General features: G+C 39.5%; 1 protein-coding gene across 3 annotated transcripts in view; it reads right to left on the bottom strand.

The window, feature by feature from the left end:
• The window catches only part of APC (APC regulator of WNT signaling pathway), an 86,946-nt gene that overhangs the window by 23,507 nt on the left and 35,815 nt on the right, over positions 1-27,624 (bottom strand). For all 3 annotated transcript variants that reach the window (XM_044445841.1, XM_044445843.1, XM_044445842.1), the window contains 6 exons: positions 24,920-25,028; positions 23,257-23,370; positions 18,693-18,776; positions 15,609-15,713; positions 5,145-5,243; positions 3,515-3,893 (listed from right to left, as the gene is read on the bottom strand). In XM_044445841.1, the coding sequence (XP_044301776.1) occupies positions 3,515-3,893; positions 5,145-5,243; positions 15,609-15,713; positions 18,693-18,776; positions 23,257-23,370; positions 24,920-25,028 (890 nt within the window). The remainder of the gene's footprint in view (positions 1-3,514; positions 3,894-5,144; positions 5,244-15,608; positions 15,714-18,692; positions 18,777-23,256; positions 23,371-24,919; positions 25,029-27,624) is intronic.

Genomic DNA, 27,624 nt, shown 5'->3' with positions numbered 1-27,624 from the left:
AACTCATTGGGAGATCTCCCAATGAGTTCAAAACCATCTACGAGCGAACAAGCCACTGCCTCTCGCACATGGTGAGCGCAGGCAGCGAACGGCAGCATGGGCCGGATCCATCCCGCGGGCTGTAGTTTGAGGACCTATGATCTAGCATAATGAACAGCTATCTTTCACCCATTTGCTCAGAAGATGCCACTAATATGATCTGAATTTAAAGGACCTTCTGCAGAAATTAGAAATCTGAAGAGGCAGTGAATATCTGAATTCAATGACTGGGTTTGCACAACCATTGGGCAGCCAACCATGGTGGATTCCCCTGCCATGTGAACCTAGTCCATTTTCTAAAGGTGGATTCATTTTAACCCTGAAACCATGACTTGGTTTTAAAGTTGTCATGACATTTAAACCTGGAAGAGTGACTTTATCAGGGGGTAGCTTGGAATGATTACACAGCCACTTGACTACAGTCAGAAAAAAAGCCTGTCCCCTTCTTCTAGCCTCCCTTGCCCTTCTACCAATGTTGAAATGGGACTTTGGAAAGACTGTTACTTGCTTGCCACCTTAAAAAAATGGTGCCTCAAAATTGTACAGATGGGGTCATAATTTTTCTTGGTTGGTTCTTCACAAGACAGCATGTATGGTTATCTGAAATATGGAGTCTTCTGGTCAATTTCCTTAGGTAGGCTCCCAGAACACAAGAAGCCATGGTGAAATCTTAGCAGGCTAAGGCTGCATGCAGGCTAATGGATACACAGTTGTAAAGAAAAATGGAGTAAAAAGGCAAATTGAGCAAATGCACTAAAAGTGGGGTGGCCGATATTTCACTCTTGGTAATGTGATCCTCTAACTCCTAAATGTTAAACTGATACTTTTAAGGTGTTGGCATCATAACTAAAGCCCTAAAGCATTCAGTGTTTCTGAGATAAATCTTTACCCTTAAGTTCCTCCTTGACCAATAAATTCTGAGAGCAAAATTGTACCCTATTTACTGATAACCAGGGAGATTCAGATGACTGAAGAATGGACAGGAAGTTATCTGAAACTTCCATGTTTCCATGCCAAGGGAGGACATGTTCCAGTCTGTGGAGGAATCGTCTCTCTTCAAGCTCCTTGGAGAGGAATCCCATGATATTTCTGATTGGAGATAACAAAGGGTTTCCCTTTTGTGTGGTTCATCCTCCCAATCAGACATCACGTGATACAAAGTGAAATCCTTTTATTATTTCTGATCAAAGATAACACAGGAATTCTCTTGCTCCATTCAGCCAGGCAGAAGCAGGTCTGGCAAGTCTTTACCAAATCTCTTCCCATGCTACTCATGCCTTGATCAAGGTATGTGTGGCACTGGAAGACACAGTGGGACCGCTAGTGCAAAGAAAAAGTGTCTCCTGCAAAGAAAGGCACAGAATTTCTTTGGAGGAGCAGGGGAAATTAAAAGTGAGTATGGCAGATGACAGCATGGGAGGTGATGACCTCACCTCCAGCTATCAGAGAGAACAGGGAGGAACCTAGCCCTAGACCAAAAGTGTTTTTTCTCTCCTTATTTACACTCTGCATTCCTGGCAAGGCTCGTAAGATAACTTCAGAATTGTCTTTTCAACATTAGCTTAAGGCTTTGTTTAGTCATTTTATTTAAATTTTGTATACCAATATAGTGAATTATTTTACTTTTTATTGTTAAAAATTTTAGAAGCCAATTCTGACAAAAAATGTGGTATACAAATACTATACATGCTACATAAATGGCTGAGGGTTAGGTATTCAAGTTAGTGGAACATTCTTGCTTCAATGAGACAAAAAATGTTCTGTATAAATTCACATTTCATAAGTAATACCACACTGAATTGATTAGAAATTGTGCATGTACCTTCTAACACATTACTTCTTTCTCCTATCTCAAACATATTATTTCCAGAAGATGACCTGATCTACATGTCTCAAATAAACATGCAGAAAGAATAGAGCTTTCTACTGGATTTCCCGTTTTTCCAATATTGTGCCATAGATCTTGAAAATGTCTGCAGTGGTACTTTGGCTCACAAACGCCTTGAGTCACGAACAGAAATGAATGTCATCAAAATTTTGACTTGGGTCACAAACTCCGCTTTGGGTGGCGACCAAGATTGTAGCCATCTTCCCCCCACCCCCGAGTAGGGAGATGGCCACGATGGCAGTTGAGTTCGTGCAGGGAACACATGCGTGATCACGGCTGTGCTGTGCCCTTCTTTCCTGCAGGAGCGCACCTGTGATCACGCATGTCTTCCCTGCACGAATGCAACTCTGATCCTGGCCATCTCCCCACTTGGGGGGGGGGGGAGATGGCCATGATCGTGCTGGGGGGGGGGGGGGGGGGGAGAGAGATGGCCAAGCTTGTGCCCATCTTTCCTGCAGGAGCACACCCATGAAAGGGTTTCTTTGAGAAGCACCACCCCAACATAAATGTAATGAACCGAGTGTTGAATCTGATGAACAATAATGTTGTCTCTCATTTCTGGAGGGTTATGCAGGGCAGGAAAAAACAAGTGACTATAGACAGATTTTTCACCAACATTGACCCTGCAGTTAAGAGGCAAAGAGAGGAAATCCCTGAAAGAGATCTCCCCAATGTCCTTATGGTGGGGAACTCTCCCTCAAAACAATAACCTCTGCCCCCAGCTAGGTTAGTGTTCTCCACTGCACTGTACAGTACTTTGTTACTTTGTTTATTTATTTAGAAAATTTCTATGCCGCCCCATTCGCCGAAGCCTCGGGGCAGCTCACAACATAAATCAATTAAAATGCTATAAATTAACAATATAAAATAAGTCGCCCTGGCCAAAGAATAAAATAATTAAATACTATTAACAGTTAAAATGATACTTGAATAAAAAGGTCTTCACCTGGCGCCGAAAAACGACGACAGCGCCAGGCAGACCTCTCTGGGGAGCGCATTCCATAGATTGGGCGCCACCGCAGAGAAAGCCCTCCTCCAAGTACTTACCCTCTCGTTGTTGTCACTTTGTTTCAAAATTTCTGATTAAAAAAAAAAATAGTTGCAGAACAGATTAACCTTATTTATATTGAACCTTATGGGGAAATTTGACTTGGCTCGTGACCAAAAATTGGCTTACAACCACATTTGGAGGGGCCAGAACGGATTAACCTTATTTACATTGAATCTTATGGGGAAATTTGACTTGGGTCACAACCAATTTGGGTCACAACCAGAGTCGTGGAATGGATACCATTCGTGAGCCAAGGTACCACCGTATTTATCAAAATTAAAATACATATCTGAGGGCTATTAAAAGCTCAAATTAATGCAGAAACATAGGTGGGTTGTGGTAAAAATGTGCAAAAGTAATACTGACTGAAATAAAAAGATTTGCCTAGCTCAAATTGTAGGTTTCATCTCTTAATTTAGCTTGCTTGTACCAATTTGTCCAACAAAACACTAGAACTTAACACTGAGACATTAAAGAGCCCTGCACACTGGTTTTGAACCTACTGGTAATATTTTAAAGCATTTTGACCAACATACTTGGATTTTTGTCCTGGTCCATGCCCTGATCATGTGCTTCTTGCCATTCCCAACATGTTTCACAGTAAGCTCGGATTTGTTCTAAAAGATGGAGGACACGTATTTCTCGCCTGCCTCGCTTATCATCAGGCTGGGAATGAATGATATTATGCAGTGCTGCACTGGCTCTGGCACGGGCTTCTTTACTGCCTCGGGAGTTTCCCAACAAAACAGAGTCTTTATCGTTGCCATGTAGAAGTTGGATGAGGAGAGGAAGACATCCAGACTGACGCATGGCTATGCAGCTATCCTGGGAGCTAGACATGGCTAGCAAAGTCCGTGACATGTCATCTTTATCATGAGTACCCAACATCGACAACAACGAATATACCATTTCAACCTGAAAGGCAAACAATTTTACCATATTACATGTTTTTATATTGTCAATGTTTAACCAGATAACATACAGATAGATCAGATAGAGAGCCAGTGTGGTATGGTTGGATTCAAGACCTGAGAGATCCAGGTTCTGTTCCTGCTTGACCATGAAGCTCAGTGACATCCAGACTGATGTAACTCTGAGTCAGTCACAAACTCTCAGCCTAAAGTACCTCATAGGGTTCTTGGAGGGTAAATGGATTACTCTTTAATGAAAAGGGCTTCCTTATCTCAAATTCTCTCTTAAATATATTTCCTCAGGATACTGGTGTGCCAGCTAATAACACTGTACTGAAGAGATTTAGGCTAGCACAATACATCAGTGTCTTTGCCCCACTGGATACATAGTTGCAGAATCTGGGGTATGAGGGAATTCTGGTGAGCCTAACTTGGATTAAGATCAATTCCAACTTAACTCTCAGCTACAGCAATGTTTGCCAGTGGTAACAGTATGGATTCACACTCCAGAAGAGAGTAGATGAAGGGAGGAAACAACCTATGGCGCACTCAGCATGCCTATAATAGCTTTATGTACACAAATACCAGAATATTATTACAAATATCAAATGTTATTACACATAACATTTCAGCTCAACATTAATAATAGATGGATGCATTTCACTGAATACCATACTTAGAATTTATTTTTCAATTTTATATATCCATATAACAAGCATCATGCTCTTTTAGTAAATGTTTTCAAGTTCAGCATTGTCAAAAATTTTAGTTTTCCTATGTAAGCTATTAATTAAATGGCTACTGTAATTTTAAAACTTGATCTGAATACAGATATAAAAAGCTTCACTTCTATCTTTAAAATATCATAAAGGGGTGTAAGTTATAAAATACAATTAAACACAATGCACTACATTCTAAAAATAGCAGCATCAAAAGTATATCAACCTAACAGAAATTGCAGAAACCTGTCAAAATCCCTAAAAGTAGTAAACTATTAAACACTAAAAGCTTGTTAAAAATCTTCAAGAAATGTCAAAAACAAAGATAATCTCCAGAGGAAGGTCATGCCACAGTTTTGGTGACACCACTTGAAAAATCCTGCCTTTTGTACCCACCTATATTTTCTTGAGCAGAAAACAGAGTCTCAGAAAAAGCTTGGGCAGACTTGTTTAAAATGCTGACCAGTAATACCCATTAAAAAGAAGTGATTTGATGTAAAATGTGTTGTTACCAACTTGTGGAAATCTTCAGTTACCTTGGTACCCAGGTGACTTGTCAATCTTCGAGGAACAGAGTAACTACTGTTAGAACTCATAACACTGGATGTCTCATGGTCCATCCGAGCAGCTGAACTCTACAAGTTATATGACAAAGGTGCTTGTATAAGAAAATCATTTTTAGAATTCACTCTTTTATCATTCAGTGCAATTTGGAAGTTATGGTTAAATTAAATGAACAATGTCAAATCAATATAAACCTAAATTGTCCCAGAATTGTTTTAAAGAGAGGAAAAGCATCATCATTATTCAACAGGAAACAAGTCACAAGACAGGCTAACTAATATGGGGGGTGGGTTGGGGAAAAAAGAACAGTTCATTTGTGGGAAACTTTATTCCTTTCAACATAGTCTAGATCAAACAAAACTATTCCTTCTCACAGCTTCACTTAGCCACCAAATTATATTTCCAAACTCAGGGTTTTTTCCTCCATTTATCAAGGGGCGCTGGTAGCATAACGCATCCAAATATGACAGGCTTAGTCATATGAGATGTCCTCTCTCCTGTCAGGGAATGAAGAAATTACCTCAATTTCAGTTGGGACATGTTAAGAATGGCTGTGATGTTATAGCTGTATATCTGTTAAGTACTTAAGGATTTTAATTTATTATGTAGATTGTAAATTATTAATTTTAAACTGTTTAAAAACCAAATGAAGGTGGCTTTTGGGGTTAGGGTTATTTTCTCTAAAACTAGAGAAAAATAACCTCCTAAATTTGTACACAGACCAAAGGGAAAAACTAACTTATTTCTTCTTCTGATTTGGTATGGAAATACGGCATTTGTCTCGAGTGGCCATACATAGCTAGGCAGTTCAAGATTCCCAAGTTCCAGCATTGCCCATCTCTCAATTTAATGCAATATCGATCACACCAACGGTATTACATGAGCTCTTCTAGAAGAATAGTGAGGATGTTATTAAGATTCAATGGGTGGCATGGTGAACTTTCCCAGTGTCTAAAAGCCAGGATCATTTCTTGGATCCTTGTTGGGACTTTATGGCCTTCAGGAAGAGCACCAAAGATAATTTCCCTGAAGATGCCTTTCCCAGTAAATAAGGGCTGTTGCTTGCATGCGAATGAAATTGCTTGCTTTACTGAATCAACTTTGCCCTCCTTGGTGCACCTCCAAGAAAAGCAGTGTTACAGCCTCTGTGCAAACTGACAGACTCTGCACTAGGTAGAGAGAGGAATGTTAAAATATCCATAGCAAGAGGTGTTGTCTTTTGTTCTTGGTGTGACAAAAGGAATGGATGCATTGCTTGTCCAGTCAAGGAATCTGAACCATGAAGCATCCACTGGTCTATTCAAGGAGCCAATACAACCACAGAAAAGGGAACATCTACTTATTTTCACTTTTGTGTATTCTGCAATTGCAACTGGATGTTGTATTCAGTTCACTATGTATTATCCTTTAATTTGAACTGGCAACTTGGCTGAATCAGGCCCTTCAACTAACTGATTGAAGTTTGTAGCCTTCCACTTTTGATGCTGATTAGCTAACATCTAAAGCAATCTCTTAAGAACATCTACTTTACGTCTAATGACTGACAGGTTTTAACAGAGTATATTTTAATATGAATATTAATTTTCCACATTCAAAGATGAGCAAATTTTTTTAAATTTAAATCTACAGACTTTTAGAGGGGGGTACATATAATGTTTCCCCTCCCCTGTCTTAACCTTACAGACAAAACTATTGGTAAAATCCAATGGTTGCTTCGGGGATCTCTGTATGGGTCCTCATAAAACAAATTATCTCTTCAAAAATACTGAGGCTTTCACAAATACAGCTATCCAATATGTATATACCATAAAATCATGCCGTATTTTATATTTTAAAATCAGGTTTTTACCTACATCCAATTTTGATTGGTATGCCAATTTTTCTGCCATGGCTATCTACCATTACTGCATGTATCAGGACATGTAAGCAGAGCAAAACCTCCAAGTAAGTAATGGATTAAACCTATATTTTTATCTGTGAAATATAAGTGAGAGGTAGGAGATAGGGTTGGAACGTACCTTAGAGGAATCTGTCCCTCTAGCATTTGCAGACTTCCTGTCCTGCCCAGCCCAGTCTTACAAAGCAAGCTGAGTCAAGAGGAAGTCTGCAAACACTCATGGAATGAAAGGTGCAACCAGCAACCTCCTTCTGCATCAGGTACAACAGCCCTAACAGCTGCTGCAGGTGATTTAGAAGAGGGACACTGTGCAGTGCATGGGGTTCGATTCCTGGCAAGAATCTCACAAGTACTGGGGGTGCTCAGCAGGAACTCGGACTCAGTTCCTGCTGACCAGAGAACCAAGCCCGGAAAATCCAATAGATTCCCACCCCGCAAACAGATTTCTCATATAGGCCTAGCAGGGGACCATTAAATGCACTACCTTCTGCCAGTATCTAGGTTTAAACAATGTATTTTTGTTTGTAAACCTGTTAAGATATTTGGCATTTAGCTGTTATTCTGCAAACTATTATGAACTTGAACATGTTTTCACAGGGTTAACTCTGCAAAAGATTCCACAATCCTCTAGAGGCTGAATTATGTGTTTATCCAGGAAAAAATATGTTAATAAGAAATCATACTTTTCCATGTATCTATTCCCAAAAGGTCACTGTGAATGCCAAAGTCTGCAAATACCAGCTAATACCAGCTACAAGATATGAAGGTCACAAAATTGAAAGTCCTCTATGGCTTCCGGTAAGAATGAAGGGGTTTATTTCCTCCCACTTAGCTCTCTAAAGACCCGCATTTTCACAATCCAGGTCTTTCACTGAATATAAGCTAGCCAGCCAGCCCATGTTTTTCTTCTGCATTCCTACTGTTTCCCCCACACTGCCCTTATTTTCTGTGCAAGCCTTACTGTTCTGTTTGGACAGCAGACTCAGATTGGAGGGAAAGGGACAATTCTAATTTAGATCCTAGCAGGAGGAGGGGAAAAGAAGAGGCAGAAAACAAATGACTGTACCTGCAATTTAACTCTGAAATGGCGTGTGGGTGTGTGCACACGCACACATGACTACAGGAGTGGGAATGAAATCAGTGCAACCAGAGGCAAGGAAGGAAGAAAAAAATGAAATATCCAAACCTGGATGGAGCTAAAGTTTGTAGTACGGTTATGCAAAGATTGTTTAAACCTCAAATAAAGCACAGTGACCAGGTTCATACAATAGAACAATTCCCCCTATTAGGGGTTGCATATTTAAATTACTACCTGGTATGAGTCAGGGGTCAAACAATTCATGATGAGCCCAGCATGAAATTCTCAATCTTACTGACAAACCAGTCACTAAGTCCAGGGAACTGTATCCTAAAGTTCTCAGAAATTGCTGACCTTCTTACCAAAATATTTAACATGCCCCTAAAATCAGCTCTAGAAACAGAGGATTGGAGAATGGCCAATGTTGTTGTTGTTAGTCACAAAGTCATGTCCAACCCATCGCGACCCCATGGACAACATTCCTCCAGGCCTTCCTGTCCTCCGCCATCCCCCGGAGACCACTTAAGCTCACACCGACTACTTGTGACTCCATCTAGCCACTTCATTCTCTGCCATCCCCGTCTTCTTTTGCCAACTATTGTTCCCAGCATTAGGCTCTTCTCCAGGGAGTCCTTCCTTCTCATTTGGTGGCCAGAGTATTTAAGTTTCATCTTCAGCATCTGGCATTCTAAAGAGCAGTCGGGGTTGATCTCCTCTAGGACTGACCGGTTTGATCGCCTTGCAATCCAAGGGACTCACAGGAGTCTCCTCCAGCACCACAATTCAAAGGCCTCAATTCTTTGGCACTCAGCCTTCCTTATGGTCCAACTTTCACATCCATACATTGCAACTGGGAAAACCATAGCCTTGACTATATGCACTTTTGTTGGCAGCGTGATGTCTCTGCTTTTTACTATGCTGTCTAGATTTCCCATAGCTTTCCTCCCAAGAAGCAAGTGTCTTTTAATTTCTTGGCTGCAGTCCCCATCTGCGGTGATCTTGGAGCCCAGGAAAATAAAATCTGTCACTACCTCCATTTCTTCCCCATCTATTTGCCAGGAAGTGACAGGACCAGATGCCATGATCTGAGTTTTCTTAATGTTGAGTTTCAAGCCAACTTTTACGCTCTCCTCCTTCACCAGCATCAAGAGGCTCTTTAGTTCTTCTTCACTTTCTGCCATGAGAGTGGTATCATCTGCCTATCTGAGGTTGTTGATATTTCTCCCAGCAATCTTAATTCCAACTGGTGATTCATCCAACCCCTCTGCATATAAGTTAAATAGGCAGGGCGATGGTATACAACCTTGCCAAACTCCTTTCTCAATTTTGAACCAATCAGTGGTTCCATGTCCAGTTCTCACTGTTGCTTCTTGACCCGCATATAGGTTTCTCAGGAGACAAATAAGATGGTCTGGTACTCCCATCTCTTTAAGGACTTGCCACAAGTTGTTATGATCCACACAATCAAAGGCTTTAGCATAGTCAATGAAGCAGAAGTAGATGTTTTTCTGGAATCCCTAGCTTTCTCCATGATCCAGCGTATGTTGGCAATCTGATCTCTAGTTCCTCTCCCTCTTCGAAATCCTGCCTGTACTTCTGGTAGTTCTCGGTCCACATACTGCTGGAGCCTAGCTTGTAGGATTTTGAGCATAACTTTGCTAGCACGTGAAATGAGTGCAACGGTGCAGTAGTTTGAACATTCTTTGGCATTGCCCTTCTTTGGAATTGGAATGTAAACTGACCTTTTCCAATCCTGTGGCCACTGTCGAGTTTTCCAAATTTTCTGACATATTGAGTGTAGCACTTTTACTGCATCGTCTTCAAGCCAGCTGGAATACTGTCACCTCCACTAGCTTTGTTGCTGCTCAGACTTCCTAAGGCCCATTTGACTTCACATTCCAGGATGTCTGGCTCAAGGTCAGTGACTACCCAATCGTGGTTATCAGGGACGTTAAGCTCTTTCTTGTCTAGTTCTTCTGTGAAATCTTGCCATCTCTTCTTACTCTCTTCTGCCTCTGTTAGGTCCCTGCCATTTTGGTCTTTTAGCATGCCCATCTTTACATTAAATGTTCCCTTCATATCTCCAATTTTCTTGAAGAGATCTCTGGTCCTCCCTATTCTATTGTTTTCTTCTAATTCTTTGCACTGTTCATTTAAGAAGGCATTCTTATCTTTTCTAGCTATTCTCTGGAATTCTGCATTCAGAATTGGGTATATCTTTCTCTTTCTCCCTTGCCTTTCACTTCCCTTCTTTCCTCAGCTATTTGTAAAGCTTCCTCAGACAGCCATTTTGCTTTCTTGCATTTCTTTTTCTTTGGAATAGTTTTAGTTGCTACCTCTTGTACAATGTTGCGAACCTCTGTCCATAGTTCTTCAGGCACTCTGGCTATCAGATCTAATTCCTTAAATCTATTTGTCACCTCTACTGTATATTCATCAGGGATATGATTTAGGTCATACCTGAGTGGCCTAGTGCTTTTCCCTACTTTCTTCAATTTAAGCCTAAATTTTCCAACAAGAAGCTCATGATGTGAGCCACAATCAGCTCCTGGTCTAGTTTTTACTGACTGTATAGAGTTTCTCCACCTTTGGCTGCAGAGCACATAGTCAATCTGATTTCTGTGTTGACCGTCTGGTGATGTCCATGTGTAGAGTCGTCTCTTGGGTTGTTGGAAAAGAGTGTTTGCTATGACCATCGTATTCTCTTGACAAAATTCTACCAGCCTGTGCCCTGCTTCATTTTGTACTCCAAGGCCAAACTTGCCTGTTATTCCAGTTATCTTTTGGCTTCCTACTTTAGCATTCCAATCCCCCATGATGATAAGGACAGCATTTTTTGGTGTTAATTCTAGGAGGTCTTGTAGGCCTTCATAGAACTGGTCAACTTCAGCACCAGGGCATAGACTGGGGCATAGACTTGGACTATTGTGATGTTGAATGGTTTTCCTTGGATTTGAACTGAGATCATTCTGTCATTTTGGAGACTGTATCCCAGTACTGCTTTTCCTACTCTTTTATTGACTATGAAGGCTACTCCATTTCTTCTGAGGGATTCTTGCCCACAGTAGTGTACCTGATGGTCATCTGAATTAAATTCACCCATTCCTGACCATTTTAGTTCACTGATTCCTAAGATGTCAGTGTTCAGTCTTGTCATCTCGTTTGACCATGTCCAGCTTGCCTTGATTCATGGATCTTGCATTCCAGGTTCCTATGGCCAATATAACACACATTTTAAAAAAAGGATCGGGGAGGGAGGTGGATCTGGAAAATTACAGTCCAGTTAGGGTAAACTGCTAGAAAGCATGATTAAAGTTAGAATCGGTAAGTGCATAGAGGGACAAGCCCTCCTGAAAAAAAAAATCAGCATTGCATCCACAGGGGGGAAGTCTTGTCTTACTAACCCACATTCTTTGAGAGTGTCAATAAGAACGCAGACAGGGTGAGCAGGTAAACATTGCCAAAAGCCTTTCAGAAGTTCAAATAAACTAAGTCCCTTACCAAAGGCTCCTTTGGAAACTAAGCAGTCATGAAATAAAAAAGTATGTGTGTGAAGGGATCTTCTTATGGATCACTAACTGGGTAAAGAACAGAAGAAAGCGGGTAGGAATGAATGGAAACTTCTCCCAATGGAGATATGTAACCAGTGGAGTCCCACAGGGTTCTGTGTTAGGACGGATGCTTTTCAACCTATTCCTAAATTATCTGGAATCAAGGGTGAAATGGCCAAGTTTGCTGATTACACTAAACTTTTTAGGGTAGTTAAGGAACTCTGAGGGCTCCAAGCTGGGAGAATGGGTATCAAAATGGCAAATGCAGTTCAATATGAACAAGTATAATGTATGTTGGGGCAAAAAATCCTACCTTCAAGAATAGGCTGATGAGACCTCAACTAGTAGTGAATGAGCAAGAAGGGGATCTTGGGGTAGCAGTGGGCAGCTCAATTAAAATGTCGGACCACTGCGCAGATACTGTGAAGAAGGCAAACTCCATGCTAGGCATAATTTTGAAAGGGGTCGAAACCAGAACTGCCAAAATCTTACTTCCCTTAAACAAATCTTTGGTGTAGCCACTCTTGGAATATCATGTTCAGTTCCGATCACCTCACCTAAAAAGGGACATTACTGAGTTGGAAAAAGTGTAGAGAAGGACAACAAAAGTGATCATGGGGCTGGAACAGTTCCCCTATGAGAAGCAGCTACAACAATTGGGACAGTTCAGCTAAGAAAAAAAGGCAAGTAAAGGGAGACATGATAGAGGGATTTAAAACAATGCATGGTGTACAGTAAGTAAAGAGGAAGACATTTTTCTCACTCTCCCATAACCTGGGGACATCCTATGAAGCTAGTGGGTGGGAGGTTCAGGACAGATAAAAGGAGAATCTCCTTCACAAAGATAAACTTTGGAATTTGTTGCCATGGGAAGTAGTGATAGCCACCAATCTGGTTCACTTTGATAGACTCATAGAAGGTTTTAAAAAGGGATTGGAGAGAATTCATAAGGAAGAATGCTATCAGTGGCCACTACCCTTCCTTTACTAGAAGTGGCATGCATGGAATACATCAGTTGCTGAGGAGCTTGGGCAGGAGGAAATCTTGCACCAACCCTGCTTGAGGAATCCTGTGGGTAGCTGGTTTGCCACAGAATGCTGGAGTGGATAAACATTTGGTCTGATCCAGCAAGGTTCTTTTATGTTCTTATGTGAACTAGGTCTGTGTGTGTGGTGTGTGTGTCAGGGGGAAGCTTGGGGTACTGGCTGACTGATACTTGGCTCAAGTTCCCAAAACACTCCATAGATATAAAGGAGCTTAGACTTAGGTTTCCCTAGCCTACTGTGTTCAGTTGAGGACTTCTTTTCTTGAGGTCTGGGTGCAAACTGAATCCATTAGTATCAATAGTGCCTCTTAAATTTGCATAAATTTTACACATCTCACTCCATCACACAATCAAAGAAGGTTGTGTAACTGAGAGAGAAATGGACTATATAAAAGTACGAAAGAGTAATAAGAGAACAAGAAAAAAGAGTCTCTGCATATTTTGATAGCACAGAACTATCCCCTATCACAGAAATTAAAAAATAAATAAAAAGGAATGCTATGTCCATGTAATGTGTGATTGTATATTAATCTTGCACTTTCTATCAGACTTGATTTTACTAAGTTATATTGCTAAACATTATCAGCCTTTATAGTGATAACTGATCAATGTATTCTACCACAAAGTCTAGAATTTGTTACAAGGCCCAAATCAAGCTGTGCTATATTTATTAATATCACTAGTTTGAATCCAAAGAAGTATCTGCAGAAGGTGACTGTGCCCCTTCCTCTGCTTAGCAGTACCCCAAAAAACCTCTTTTGAAGGTCAGGGGATCCTTCAGGTGAACTTTTGCACAGGAGACAAAGAGGGATAGGGAGGATCACTGGAAAGTAGGAGATCTGCTCACAAAGTGCTTTCCATGATTTTTTGTGATTCACCCTTCCTTCTCAGTTCCCTGTCTCACCAGTTACCCCACATTTGGGATGGTTTCCACTACTCTCAGGAAAGGACTGTGAGGGGAAGGAAAGGACTAGAAAAGTCAGTTTCTGCCCACTTGATCCCACCAGTGTTTCTTGGGATCCAAGCCACTCAAAAGAGACCCTCATCCATCTAGTAAAATAGATGACTGTGTAGCACATGCAATTGCTGTTCTCTCATTCTTACCTCCCACCCACTCACAGCCAATCTTACTTTTTTCCTCCAGTTAGCCACTCCTATATCTCTAGTCTAATATCTCTATTACTCTTCTCATCTTATATGCTATATTTTTCATTCTCGTTATAGTATTCTGTTCCTTGAACACATTTCAAATTGATGTTTCTCCTGTTTTAAAAAGGAAACTATTTCAAATCCATCAGTTAACTTGGAAAAAAATCAGCAAATTTCACATCTTGTACCAAAGCAAAACGAGGAAGAGCAAAAGAAAATGCAGACCAATGCAGTGCTACAAAAGAAAAGGCTGCCTTCTAGAAAACAGTATCCATGGTGGATCAATAATCAAGTTATATTGCTTTTCAACCTTGCTTGGAATAACTAAAATGTTGAGTTCTTGTATTTCAGCAATTTACGTTATAATGCACAAAAGTGAACTGAGCTGAGTTCCAGAAATAACAGAGCTCCGTTAAGCCTTCTATCCATGGCCTTTCATTAAAAGTAAGTAATCCCAAATGTCTTACAACAAAACAGGCTGAGTCACTCTTATCCATAAAGCTAAGGAAAAATAATACTTTAATCACATTTTTAAAGAAAAATGGAAAGCTGCACTAAACATAACACTTCAATTTTTTTTATATTCATCCCAAATTCATTGATCGGAAGGAACTTTTTCCATTCCCTGCTCATGTACAAATAAAATTCATTCACAGTAAATTCCCATTTGTATGAGTTAAAAAAACCCCCAATTTTACAAGGTGTATCACAACTTATTTACAATAACATGGCCTCATACCAAACAAAGTTATGCTTTTTTAGATCAGAGCATTGCTTTCATAAAGATTTAGAATGGGGTCCCAGGTTAATGCTCAGAAAAGGATCAGAAAATTAAAATAAAATATATTTTTGAACTGGGTAGCTAACCTTTCAGCTTCGTAATGCTGAGTAGTCTCAATGACAGGATGAGTTGTATGGAAAGAATAATGCAGTCTAAACAAGCTAAATTTCACATATGTGAAGCCATATAGCATTAAATAGTTTAAAGCAATTTATAATTTTATGAATTTAAATGGTTTTATAGTCAAACAGTATTTAAGAAATATGCAAGGGTCTGAATATACAATAATTTGGGTTACTAATGTAAAGATTCTACAGCATACTCACATATGATTGAAGAAAAATTTAGTTATATTAAATTATATAATATTCTTGTCTAAATGATTGCTAAAAATATTCTATATATAAAGACATAGCTGGACAACATTCAAATTTTGCATAGTACAAGCTAACAGCAGCAAAAGTATTTCCCATTTCAATATACATGCACAATTTGATCAAATTATTTGATTTATATAACATAGCCTTTAATTGAAAAAAGCAAATTATTCTAATCAGAAACTTCTACTTCAATGTCATTTGAGTAGCCATTTTAAAATAGTATAAAAGAAAATCGCTTTCATTATTTTTTAACATTTAAAAAAATAACAAAATCCATTTCAAAGAGGTTTTATCATTTCCAGTTTAAATTTATGCACAATAACCCTTTGATCAAGAACTGTACTAGTCTCATAATGTAGAATATTTATAATTTTTAAGGAATATCCTTTCAAAAGATTAAATAACTTTTATCTCCTCTAATAGCACTACTTTTCTGATTCAACAGATACAAAAAATCCATTCAAGCACATTTTTTACCAGAGCAGAATTATTACTTCCAACCCCCAAAAGCACCGTATGTTTAAGCATTACTTATAAATAAAATCCTGGCTTTACCTGGCTACTGCCAGCAGTTGCCACACTGATTTCTGCTGCTCCTTGACCTTCATTTTGCCTCTCAGCTTCATGCGAGCCTGCATCATGCTTGCTTGGAGGTGTCCTCTGTTAATGTACGGGTTTACAGCATTACATAAAGAAGTAGAATACACTTTATCATGTGCATCTTTCTTAAACCTGTGAATGCATCAAAGCTGTAGCTTCATATAGCCATTGAACTGTGCTTTGCATTTCATAACCTCTAGTCTCAATAATTAGCAGCCGAGACCGTCTGTATTAGCAAAATTGCAGGATGAAAATGAAGCATGTCCTCTGAGGATTATAGCCCTAGAAGACAAAGGATTTGCTGTGAGACACAAAACACCATCCTCCACCAGCTGTGCTCACATCACTATCAGAAATATAACAGAATTGGAGCAAACAACTGTCTCCTCTGCAGTGTCACATGATCTATGCATTTACTGGAGGCTATGAGTGGTACAGTTAAAATATTACTTATGCTTTGCAATCAAACAGAAACACTTCCTGGGTGGATAGCCCAAAATATACATAGTACGTCACTTCGTACTAATGGAATCTTTCCATATTACAGTTACATCATGACCTAAACTGTAACCATCTTAAAAAGAAAGAGATTTAAACATGTGCCTTGTTCCTAGCCTAATGATTCTTTAACTAGATTAATGAAGCTGTCCACCAAGGAAAAAACAGCATTTCTTCTTCTTCTAAAAGCACTCTGACAGAATATAAAAAACAGGTTTTCAATATTGACTCAAATTAACACAGAACTGCATACAGAACACCCCACACCGTACAGGCACACAGATGTATGCAGAAAACCCTACTGGATAGATTTTTAAGGGATTCACAGACAAGAGGGGTTAGGCAGACCTGTCTCTTCAAAGGAGGTCAGTACTATGTCAGACTGTTGGAATATACCTAAAGTTAACAGCAGGAACTAAACTGAACATGTAAGTAACACGATAATCTGGGACCCAGAATAAGCGAAACCAAATCCATTATGTTCAATCAGATTTATATTCTATGTGACATTACACAGTAGTTAATTCAAATTCATATAAATCCATCAAATAGAGGTTTTTTGGTCAAGCAGGCATGCCTTCATAAATTAGGTTTATGAAGGTGTTTCTCTGATGTGAGAGAAACTACTGCATGTAACATACATATAACATAACCATCAAACTGAATGAAATCCTACTAACATAGCCTCAATTTGGACATGAAATAAACTAAAATAAAGCCAATGTAATTTTTACTGATTCATTCATTCATTACATTTTTATATTGCCCCATAAGGAAAGCTCTCTAGGTGGTCTAGAAAGATTAAATTTTGTTTGACAGCTAAAGTTATATATTTCAAAAAGGCCATACCATCCTTGCAACCTTGTGTTTTATCTCCTCCCCAATTCACTGATTCATGGTTGGCATACCAGTCAGCTATCTGCTTAGTAGACTTCCTGTTGTTCGACTATGACCAAAAATTATCAACAATCCTCAAAAAGATAATGTAGTAAGTGGGTGCCTAGCTATTCAGTTACATCACACCATCATCTGACAACAAAGAGAGGAGAGCAGGATTCCCAACCTTTTTGGGTCAGTGGGTATATTTGAAATGTTGGAAGCATTGTGATCAAACACACAAAATGGCTGCTGAAGGGGACTGCCATCCATAAAATGGCTACTACAGTAGGCATGGCCTTTCATAAAATTCTCATCTCCTAGAAGACAAACGGGACAAGTTGAGAAAATTTACTTATCTGAGAACTCAAAACAGGCAGACCTGATGTCTGATCTCAAACACAAAATATTTTCTGAACCCAACAGCTTTCTACTCCAGTTTCCATTTAACAGAAGGTAAACTACATAGACATAGTTGGTGTGAGCTTAAGTGGACTCCGGGGGATGGTGGAGGACAGGAAGGCCTGGAGGAACGTTGTCCATGGGGTCGCGATGGGTCGGACACGACTTCATGACTAACAACAACAACAACAACAACAAAACTACATAGACTCAAAGACAAACAACATGGTCAAGAAACTGAGCAACAGATAGAAGTATGGTCAGACACTATGGCAAAGCTACAGTTACCATGCCAAAGCAAACAAAGCAACTTACACACACCCATACGCACCAGGCAACACACATGCACACAGCACAGGTGGTACATCCTCCTTACTTCCTGCTTTGCAGAATGCTTCCTGCCACCCCTTTTAGCCTTTAGGACACTCCCTACCACCCCAGCTAAGACACAAAACAAGCAATATAATCAGCCCTAAAAGTAGCAGATAAACCATAAACAGCAGGATAAACACTAAAGATTAAAATACCCCATTTAAAAGACCCAGGGGAAATAACATCTTTGTCTGACAGTGGAACTCAAACAACATAAAGCCAGGTAATACCAGGCAACTATAATGACTGATCCACAAAGGGAGCATCACCAATGAGAAGACTTTCTGCAGTACTGCCCCCTGCTGCACCTCAGAAGTTGTAGAATATGATCTCAGCACACAGTCAGTAAGGTACAGTACAACAGTGAACATAAGACAAAATCAAACTCTAAGTAAGTGTTTTAATAGATCCAATAGGGAAGAATAAAATCTGCATTTTGCATAAATTGCACAGTGAAGTTGTGCCATGGTTGGTTCCAAAAAGGTATTCATTTAAAATGCTTATGTCTTGCTATTTCTCACAAAGTGGGTTCCAAGTGATTTCACATTAAAACTGTTATACAGCAAGAGTACCATACCATAAATGAAAACATTGCCAAAAAGAAAATGAACACCAAACAATAATATAGGTAGCAATCCTAAAATAACAGGAGCAGCACTTTAATTAAATGCTTTCTGGACCAACAAAATCTTTGCCAGAAGCCTGGAAGAAAGAATGCTAAGGCCTGACAGAAGGACAAGTGGTGTGGAAGGAGATAGAAAAAAATGTGTGCATGACACACACATGCACATCTGAAGAAACAGAAGCACATGGGGCACTCGCAACCCTCTAACCATGGCTTAGAGAGTGGCAGAGCACATACTTTGCAAAAGATACAAAATAAAAACTGACCTCTGTTTCTGCAACTTGTGACTGCAGGACTTGTCTTATGCGTAGAATATCTTTCTCAATTTGTTGAATTCTAGCCACTCTCACCTGAAACAGTATAAATTTCAAGCAGTTAGCAGGGAAAGAAATATATAAAAAAATTGGTATTCCCCCACACCTCTGCATTTGTCCTGGTGACAAGAGCAAAGAGACACCAGGACCAGGGCAACAGAACTCCAGAAAAGAATGAATCCAAAAGCATGGTTTAATGCAGGGGTGGGCAATTAATTTTCCTATGGGGCCACATGAGAAACTTTGACAGTTGTTAAGGGCCAGACCAGTGCACTTACAGCTCTGCTCAATATATATCTCTATAAAAACAGTAAATGAAACATTACAACACTATTTAATGAATATTCACAAAAACATTAACATGAACATTAACATTACATGAAAAGCAATAAATTCAATTTTACCTATATAGTGCAAATTTACAACATATGTAATCTCCCAATGCTTAACATAGTAAGGTACAGTCCTTATGAATTATAACAGAACAGAGAAACAGAAAACTCAACAATCCAAGTTGCCTTTGGATTCCCTATAAATGCATCCAGCTTTGTTTGTTTGCATTACCTCAGTTCTTTTTTGTTGTTGTTGTTCAGTGAGAGAAATCTAGTCTGTTTTGGGTTTGAATGACAATATATATTTGCATTGACTTTTAATTTGCCAGTGACCTCATGCGGGCCAGTCAGGGTCAGCCATTGGGCTGGATGTGGCCTGCGGGCCATACAATGCCCAGGTCTGGTTTAATGCAAAGTCCAAATCATAGTCATGGGACAGGCTGAGGCCAGGAACTAGAAGAATACATGAGGGCTGACAAGGGCATGGTCAGGGGCAAGCCAAGGGTCAAGAACCAGGAAGACAAGCAGAGGTGTAGGTACCTTGGACAGGGTAACAGAGAAGGAGATGCAGTACAGCAGGATACATGGCAAGACAAAATACACAACAAGAACCAGATGCAGCAAGGGTCAGGCAAGATGCAGAGATGAAACACAGCTTGCAGGAAGCCTTGCATTACTGAGGCAATACGGTGAGGCAGGATACATCGACAAGGCAGCAAGCACAAGAGCAAGGCAACATGGAAGGATAGGAACCTGGAGCAGGAACCATTATGCAGGATGCAGCCATAGCAGCAAACAGGCAAACCTGTGTTGTTGAGGCAACATGGCACGGCAGGAGACAGGGCAAGATGCAGGAGACAAAGAAGGTACCAGGTGCAGGAAAAGTCAGGTTCAATGCAGACACAGGAACAAAACAGGAGGACCTTTAATGCTGAGGGAACATGGCAAAGGAGGAAACAGGGCAAGGAGCAGGAACAGTCAGGTAAGGTGCAGGTACTGCAGCTAAAGGAAGACTTGGGCTGTTGCACCTGCATGACAAGGCAGGAGACATTTCAAGATGCAGGATATACAGAAGGAACCAGGAGCAGAAAAGGTCAGGCAGGATGCAAGCATAGCAGCAAACAGGATGGCTTGTGCTTCTGAGGCCAGTTCTGAAGAAAGAGCTTGCTCTTATATAGTTCTTCTCCAAGAACTCCCAGCTGGCACTTGTCAGTAGACTGAGAGCTCCAGCAAGGTGTGAGACCAATCCTGCAAATGTGGTGGTGGTAGTTCTGGTTCTAGCCACTAGAGCAGCCCAGATCCTGGGCTGGCACTACAGAAGTACCTGACACTAGAGATGTACAGGGAAATCCAGATTGTTTGAGTTCACTGAATTTCCCACCCACGTCCAAATCAATGAATGGAAGTTAGCAGAGCCAAAGGGGTTTTTTCATGGTTTACCAATAGAATTTGTGCAAAGTAGCACACAGAAAGCATCCAGTGTTTGCACAACTTGTGCAAATCTGTCCAAGCCACATGGCATCCAAAAAGCATATGGTTTGGCACAAATTGCACAAGTCATGTTAAAATCGCATACCTTCCAGATACTATTTTGCACATATTCTATTGGCAGTAGAGAAAATATGCTAATTATGGTTTCTTTCACAAATAAACATCCACAAGCTGGCTCAGCTCACAGCGTAGTGAGCACATGCCAGCATGTTGTCAATGAACCAGAATCAGGGGAAGCTGAACCAAGACAATTTGATGGATTTTGAGTCCTCCCCATGGATTCCTCACACCTCCCTCCCTCCCTCCGACTGAGCTTTCTCTTTCTCTTTCTGGCTCTGGCTCCTCTTCCTTCCTTCCTTCCTTCCTTCCTTCCTTCCCATTTGTCTCTCTTGCCTTCCGTCTTTCCTTCCGTCCAGCTCTTCATCCTTCTTCTCCTCAACCTCTTCCCAGGTTCTTTTTTAATTCTTTTTATTGATGGGCGCTCCTTCTCCCTCCCATTCCCTCCCCCACTCTCCTTTCTTTATATTACTCTCACTGCTCACTCCTCATTCCCATGCAAATCAAACAAGCCATTTCTTCATTCCTTCAAATGAAACAAGAAAAAACAGACCCTCACTGCAAAACATCAGGTAGAAGGGAGTGAAGATCACCCTTTACCAACTACCCTGTTGTACCAAGGACCCTTGGTGGTGGTGGATTTCACTTTCCTTCCAGCCTTTCTTTGTCAAAGATTTCTTCCCATACCTGTTATAGTCAATGTACCATTTGCTTCACTGGCATTAATATAACAGGTTGGAGACCACCTGTTGTAAATGATCACCCATATAAAGTATTTTGCAGAGAGATCAAAGGAAAGATCATCAGGTTAAAGATTTCTTCACAAATTTATGCATCATTGTGCTTCCTTCTGCTTTATGATTTCATTATATTAAAACATTTCATAATAAAATATAAATGAATTTGTTAAGTTTCCATTATGATAAACAAGAAAAATTGTTAAGGTCATTTCCAACAGTGTTTTTATAATTCATGTGAAAAAATATCTATTCCTTGCTATAAAGGATGCTGAAGGAGTCTAGGGCAAACCATGAGATGAAGGCATCAGATTACTAACCCTTTACAGCCACAGACATCTTAAAGATCCTTATCACAACTTCCTAATTATTTCTCACTTATTCCTGTCAAAATTTGCTCTAGATATTATAAAAAGTTGTTACTCATAATGTCCTTTTAGGCAACTAGTTTCTCCCCCATATTCACTTACTACAATATGTGAAGTGAACTGCTGAGCTAGGAAGAAAACTATGCAAGCCATGTTAAGTTCTTTGCAAGAAGAAAAAAGGAAGAATATAAATATAATAATATTTTAGAAAATAGTTTTAAACAGTGATGTGCTACAAAATAGTAAATCCCAGAGACATTCCATGAAGCCGTCTGGTAGGGGATTTGGAACAAATAAAAGGAGGTACATCCTCACAAAGCACATAATCTAGGGAATGTGTTACCACAGGACATAGGCTACCAATCTGGATGGCATTAAAACAGGACTGGACAAATTTCTGGAGAAGGCTATCAATGGCTACTAGTACTGATACCTATATGCCATTTTCAGTATTAGAGGCAGTATGCCTATGCACACTAGTTACTGGGGAACATGGGCAAAATTGTGCTGTTACAGGTTTCCCAGTGGTTGGCTGCTTTGTGAGCAGAGAGTAGACTAGATGGCTTTTGATCCAATCCAATGGAACTACTCTTACGTTGTTACAGAAAGAGAGAATATATTAAATTGCCTACTGTGATTTTAATAAGTCAAATCATTCATTTCTGTACATATGTACCTACATAGACAATACTTGGCTGGTATCATTCTTAGTTCAGTGAACCTTAAGAGAAATACTTTTACATGCATTGATGCATTATTGTCTCTGGGAGGTTGCAGCAACCTGTATTGCTAGTCAGTAATGATTTTCCTATGCTAAATGGACCTTGGAGTATCAATTGCTCTAGTAACATTTTGTTACCACTTCTCTGTAACAAGAACAGTTCTCCTGTGTTGCTAAACTCTGCAGAACCAAGATCAATGAACCACAAGGACGGATGTAACTTAGTGCTATTTCCTCTTAATGCCTGATCTTTTCCCTCAAAAGCTTGAAAGTGTCAAGCCCACCTTGACTTCTGCACCCTCATCAAGCCTGACTTTTTGTATTGTGAAGGTAAGTGAAAATTCAGATCAAGAGGTCTGCTGGTTATTTGGACTTAGTATCTCCACCATTCTGTGATGTAATCCTATATTTCCCAGGTCAACTCTTCAATAAGAATGGAGAAAAGGGTTGTAGGGGGCAGAAGTTCACAGAAGCTGTCTGCCACAGATGAGGCTACAAGACAGGTGCAGGAAGAAAAAGATAAACAAGGGGCAGGCGTTTGACTTTTTGTTTAAGTCAAAAAGTTACAATTGTGTCACTGTAGCCTATGACATTATATATTTTTTAAATTCACAGAATAAAACCCAATGCTGCTGTTCCTAGTATTTTGCACAGTATTTTACCTATGACAGAATAATCAAAAATACATTTTGAATGGGAGACAGTATTTCTTTCCAAAGCAAATTTAAACACACAATATTTAAAATTCTAGCTTTACTAAATGGCACAGACAAACGATTGATGGATTACAAAATCTGGATATATGATTACCTGTGCCCTCTTCTCCATGTCCTGGCAAGTACCTAGCTGTTCTTCCATGGCAGCCCTAATCTGTCTTGCCTCATACTCCAGTTGTCTTCTGGTCATATCTGTCTGTAAGGAGAACTAGAAACAAAAATAAACAAATCCAATTAATTGCAATGCTGACATTCCATGTACATAATCTAAACAAGGCATTTAAAAGTGTAATTATGCCATGTTATATTCTGGGTGACTTTCTACATAAGGTTTGCCATTTTGCATTGAGGATGTGCTTCAGCTTGTCATTATGTAGAAATCTGGTAAGGGAAAATTGCTGGGGTGGTTTAAGAAGCCATTCAGAACCCAGGGCCTGTTTTAGGATTACAGATGGCTTCTTAACCACCCTGACAACCCACCCTCACCAGGTACAAATGGAATAACATGCTAAAAGGTGCTCCCACCATAGCCTGAATTTCCAAAATGGCACCTGACACTGCCACAAGAAACCCCATACCGAAATACTTTGATGGTGGTTTCTGACTGTGAACTGACTCCTAATCTTTATAGACAGATTAGAACAAAACCTATGAGAATGGGCTTTCTCAATGTGACAAAAAGCTAAATTATCAAAATAAGGCCATGCATACAAATAAATGTATAAACAAGTAAAGGGCCAAGAAAATATGGAATGGGCTCCCCAGAGAGGTGTGCCTGGCACCAACACTTTTTTCATTTCAGCGCCATGCCAAAACCTTTTTATTTTCTCAGCATTTTAAAAGTCAGTATTGTTTTAATGTTGATTTCATATATTATTGTGATGCTATGTCTTATTTATCTATGTTATCACTGCCTGAGACTCTGGAAAGGGTGGGATACAAAATTTTTAAATAAGTAAATAGATATTTGCAGTTCCATTTTGAAAACCTTTCAGTCTTCCTTCTCTAAAGCAGTGCCCACCTGGACAGCTTCCCTCAGGGTTGTTGTTTGTGGGCTAACAATCCATGGCTTGTACAGGTTCTTGGACCCACAAAGGATTGTCATGTTGTCCATCCCCAGATGACTAGCCCTATTTGTAGGTCCAGGCAAGCAAGCTGTTAAGCAAGAATGGCAAAAACCCCTTGCTGCTCTTGCTAAGACAAAGTCTTTTCACAATGTGCAGCTTCATTGCCGCCTATCCAGATGCATAGAATACATATAATCCTGAATCTTATCAATGGTGCTGATTCACTTATAACTGGCTAATTTCCCCTGACAGAGTTTGTAAACCATACTAGTTATGCTGTTAGCTTAGTATAATGCAGAACTCTTTGAGTCCAATATTATCCTTGATTATCAGTTTCTTTTATAGATGCCACTTTTTCTCAGAATTTGTTAAGCAAAGAAGACTGCAAAAAATGTCAATACCTTGTATAAACCTGCATAAAACATTTCCAGAAAACAGGTTCCTGTCTGGAAGGAGGTTGTCAATGCTAGCCTGATATTTCCCTCTTTAACACTGACTTTCTAAAAGCATTTTAGAACTGGCCTGGGGATAGCAGTGTAATATTTTAAATTTACACAGGAAATTGCCAGTAAGTGCACATGACCTTTGCATGAAAGTTAAAGTAATGCATTTCAAAAACACTGTAAAACACACAAGTACTGTATATTATGTTGCAGTATAACAGAATAGGTTGCTACTATTACCACTTACATTTTCGGTAAGAGGAAGACTGTCTATCCTCTTTGTCAGATTCTGAAGTTGAGCATAATACCAGTCTTTTTCTTTTTCTTCTTTTTCAAGCTCAGCAAGCAAGAGAGATCTATAAATGAAGACACAAGTTTCAGCTATTATATTAACTATATTTGTTTTTATACACATGGAACCTATGTAGGAGAAATTTGGTCCAGTGGACTGGATTTTTCTTCCTAATGTTCCCATTCACCTGATGCGCCACCATTAACAATGTATTCTGCATATGGCTCAGTTTCTACTTCTAAAAAGAAAAGGTAAATAGCTGTGATGCAATTCCAAATGCATTTCTAAATGCATATTTGAAACTATGTTATTTTTTCTTAAACATTTGGGGGAACCCAGCCCCACACAGAATTATCTCTTTCTGTATTCTCACAGTCTGGGAAAGAATAGACATGAAATTTGATGGTTAAATCTATACTAATCTAAATCTTGTTAAAAGAACAAATACCCTAAACTTGTTTATCTTAATACACATTTATAATGTATTACTGAAGGTTTAGCAACTTGCTATTATTCTTTAGATGACAAGAGAGCTGGTACACAGAATGCCAGCAATCTACAATTGCCACAGGCAATGTTTCTGTAGCCTTTCTATAATACTCTGGTGTCACTCACCTCTATACTTTCTTCCAGATTTAGAAACATAAATGCAGGAAATAGACTTAACATGCAATAGGAAAGCAAATGTAGCTAGCATTTAAAAAAAGATTCCAGAGAATGTATAAAGACTGATATAGTATCACAGATAATAAAATGATACACAGGAGGATTAAAAGGATTTAAAAACAATCTAGTTGTTTGAACTGATTAATCTTTTCTTACAAGTTATAGAAACCATTGGTATAATAATAAATCAATACATAGTAATGTATCATTGTAGCAAATTATTACATGCTTGTCCAGTTTTGGGTAGCTCTAGAACACAAAACACATTTTTTAAAAGTGTATGCCAATCATTCTCCTCCAGAGTACAGGGCTTCTTACCAGCATGGGCCAGGATTCAAAGTACCTGGTTTTATCTGCCCAAGATACCTTTGGACTTCTGTATTCTTGAACAATAGTTGCCACCTCACATGGCAAGCTTTTTGAAATAAAACTCATGGGAGCTTCAAGAGCAATGTAACAAAGCAGTCTGTTGGTGAAAGAATACAATGCAGAATTCGCCTGGGGATTACTTTGGCATGTCCAAAAAGCCCTTTTCTCTTGCACGGTGAAATACTTTTGGTTCCATGAGGCACCAAAAGACAAGGACACCAGTACTCTGAAAAATATTATAGTTATTTTTCAGTTTGTATAACATGCCCAACAACAAAAATAAGGGGTATTCCAGCTTGCAAAGTAGAGTGGTGGAAGACATGAGTTTAGGTGGGTTGATCATGTCTAAGGTAAGGCTTAAGTGTACATATAGGCAGTCCATATAGATGTCAATTAATTGTTGTCAGTAGTAAACTGTGTTCAAATATAGAAAGGACAGTAAGATCTTCAGCAGAAACATCACCAGAAGTTTTCATGCAGGCTGTAATAAGCCTCATTGATGAATCAAGAAAATAAAGTCAGACCTAGCCCTGAACCCAGAAAAAGCTACTTGTTATGCACATACTGGCAAAAGAGGGAACAGTGAAGATGGGAGATGGACAAAAAATATAATTTTAAGAAGAGAGCAAAAAGCATGCACAAAAATGCTCAAGTTCCATGCATAAAGCTGTACATTACTTCCAGGCAAGTGACAGAAGAACCTATTGGGGAACCCCAATACGTCTGACCATTACCCAGTGGTACCCAACCAGGTGTTTTCAGAAGCAGCTTCAGGCATAAAAGGCAGAAATGGAAAGCTGAGTTGTTAGGAAAAACAGAGGCAAGGAAATGATCATCAAGTGGACTGTTTAATTATAAAATATCAGCTAAACAGTTCACTGTTTCCTAGGCCAGTCACATTAGCTTACATGTGACCTTTATACAGTAATTATTCTATGAACAATCTTGCCACATATTACAAAAACCAACCAGGAGCATAGTCAGTCATTCACAGAATGCAGTTATCAGTGCATCTGAAAGAAGAAAAAAGGAAAAAGGAAAAGAAAAAAAGAGAGGGTTCATTTACAGGTACAAACAATACAGGATTGGTTCACTTTTGTTGAAACACTCCCCTCTTGTGGCCACTGGTAGGATATGTAATTTTGAATTAGTTTTGGTGGGACAGTTGAAGGGACGTGACGGAGAAAAGTAAAAATCTGTAAATAAGTAAGTCCTGGGAGGGTCATTCCAATATACTCACAAAGCAGTCCTAACCAGGAATAGGGCAAGCATGGGCTCAAATACCCACAACTGCATTCAGGGGTGATAATGTCAGGTAAAGTTACAGAATACGGCAGGATCAAAAACAGTCCCTAGATTCTTGAAGATACAAAGGCAGCTATTAATGTGAGTACAGAAGGTGACAGAGCACAGTATGAAAGTCTGTATAAAGATCATGTGTTATTCATCACCATCTCCTTAGCATGGGGTGGGAGAACATTTTACATTGTGATCCTCCTTTGTCCCATGTACATTTTAATAGGATGTTTGCTGTAAAGCAAAGAAGCTTTGCTAAAAGGCCATTAATTGCTGTGGACCATTTGTGTCTTCCAATTGGAACATCTGTAAATTGTAGGTTCTAGGAG

The sequence above is a fragment of the Varanus komodoensis genome, unplaced genomic scaffold (genome assembly GCF_004798865.1).
Source record: "Varanus komodoensis strain SLA01 unplaced genomic scaffold, ASM479886v1 scaffold5, whole genome shotgun sequence".
Classification (NCBI taxonomy): domain Eukaryota; kingdom Metazoa; phylum Chordata; class Lepidosauria; order Squamata; family Varanidae; genus Varanus; species Varanus komodoensis.
This window is presented reverse-complemented; position numbering and strand designations above follow the sequence as displayed.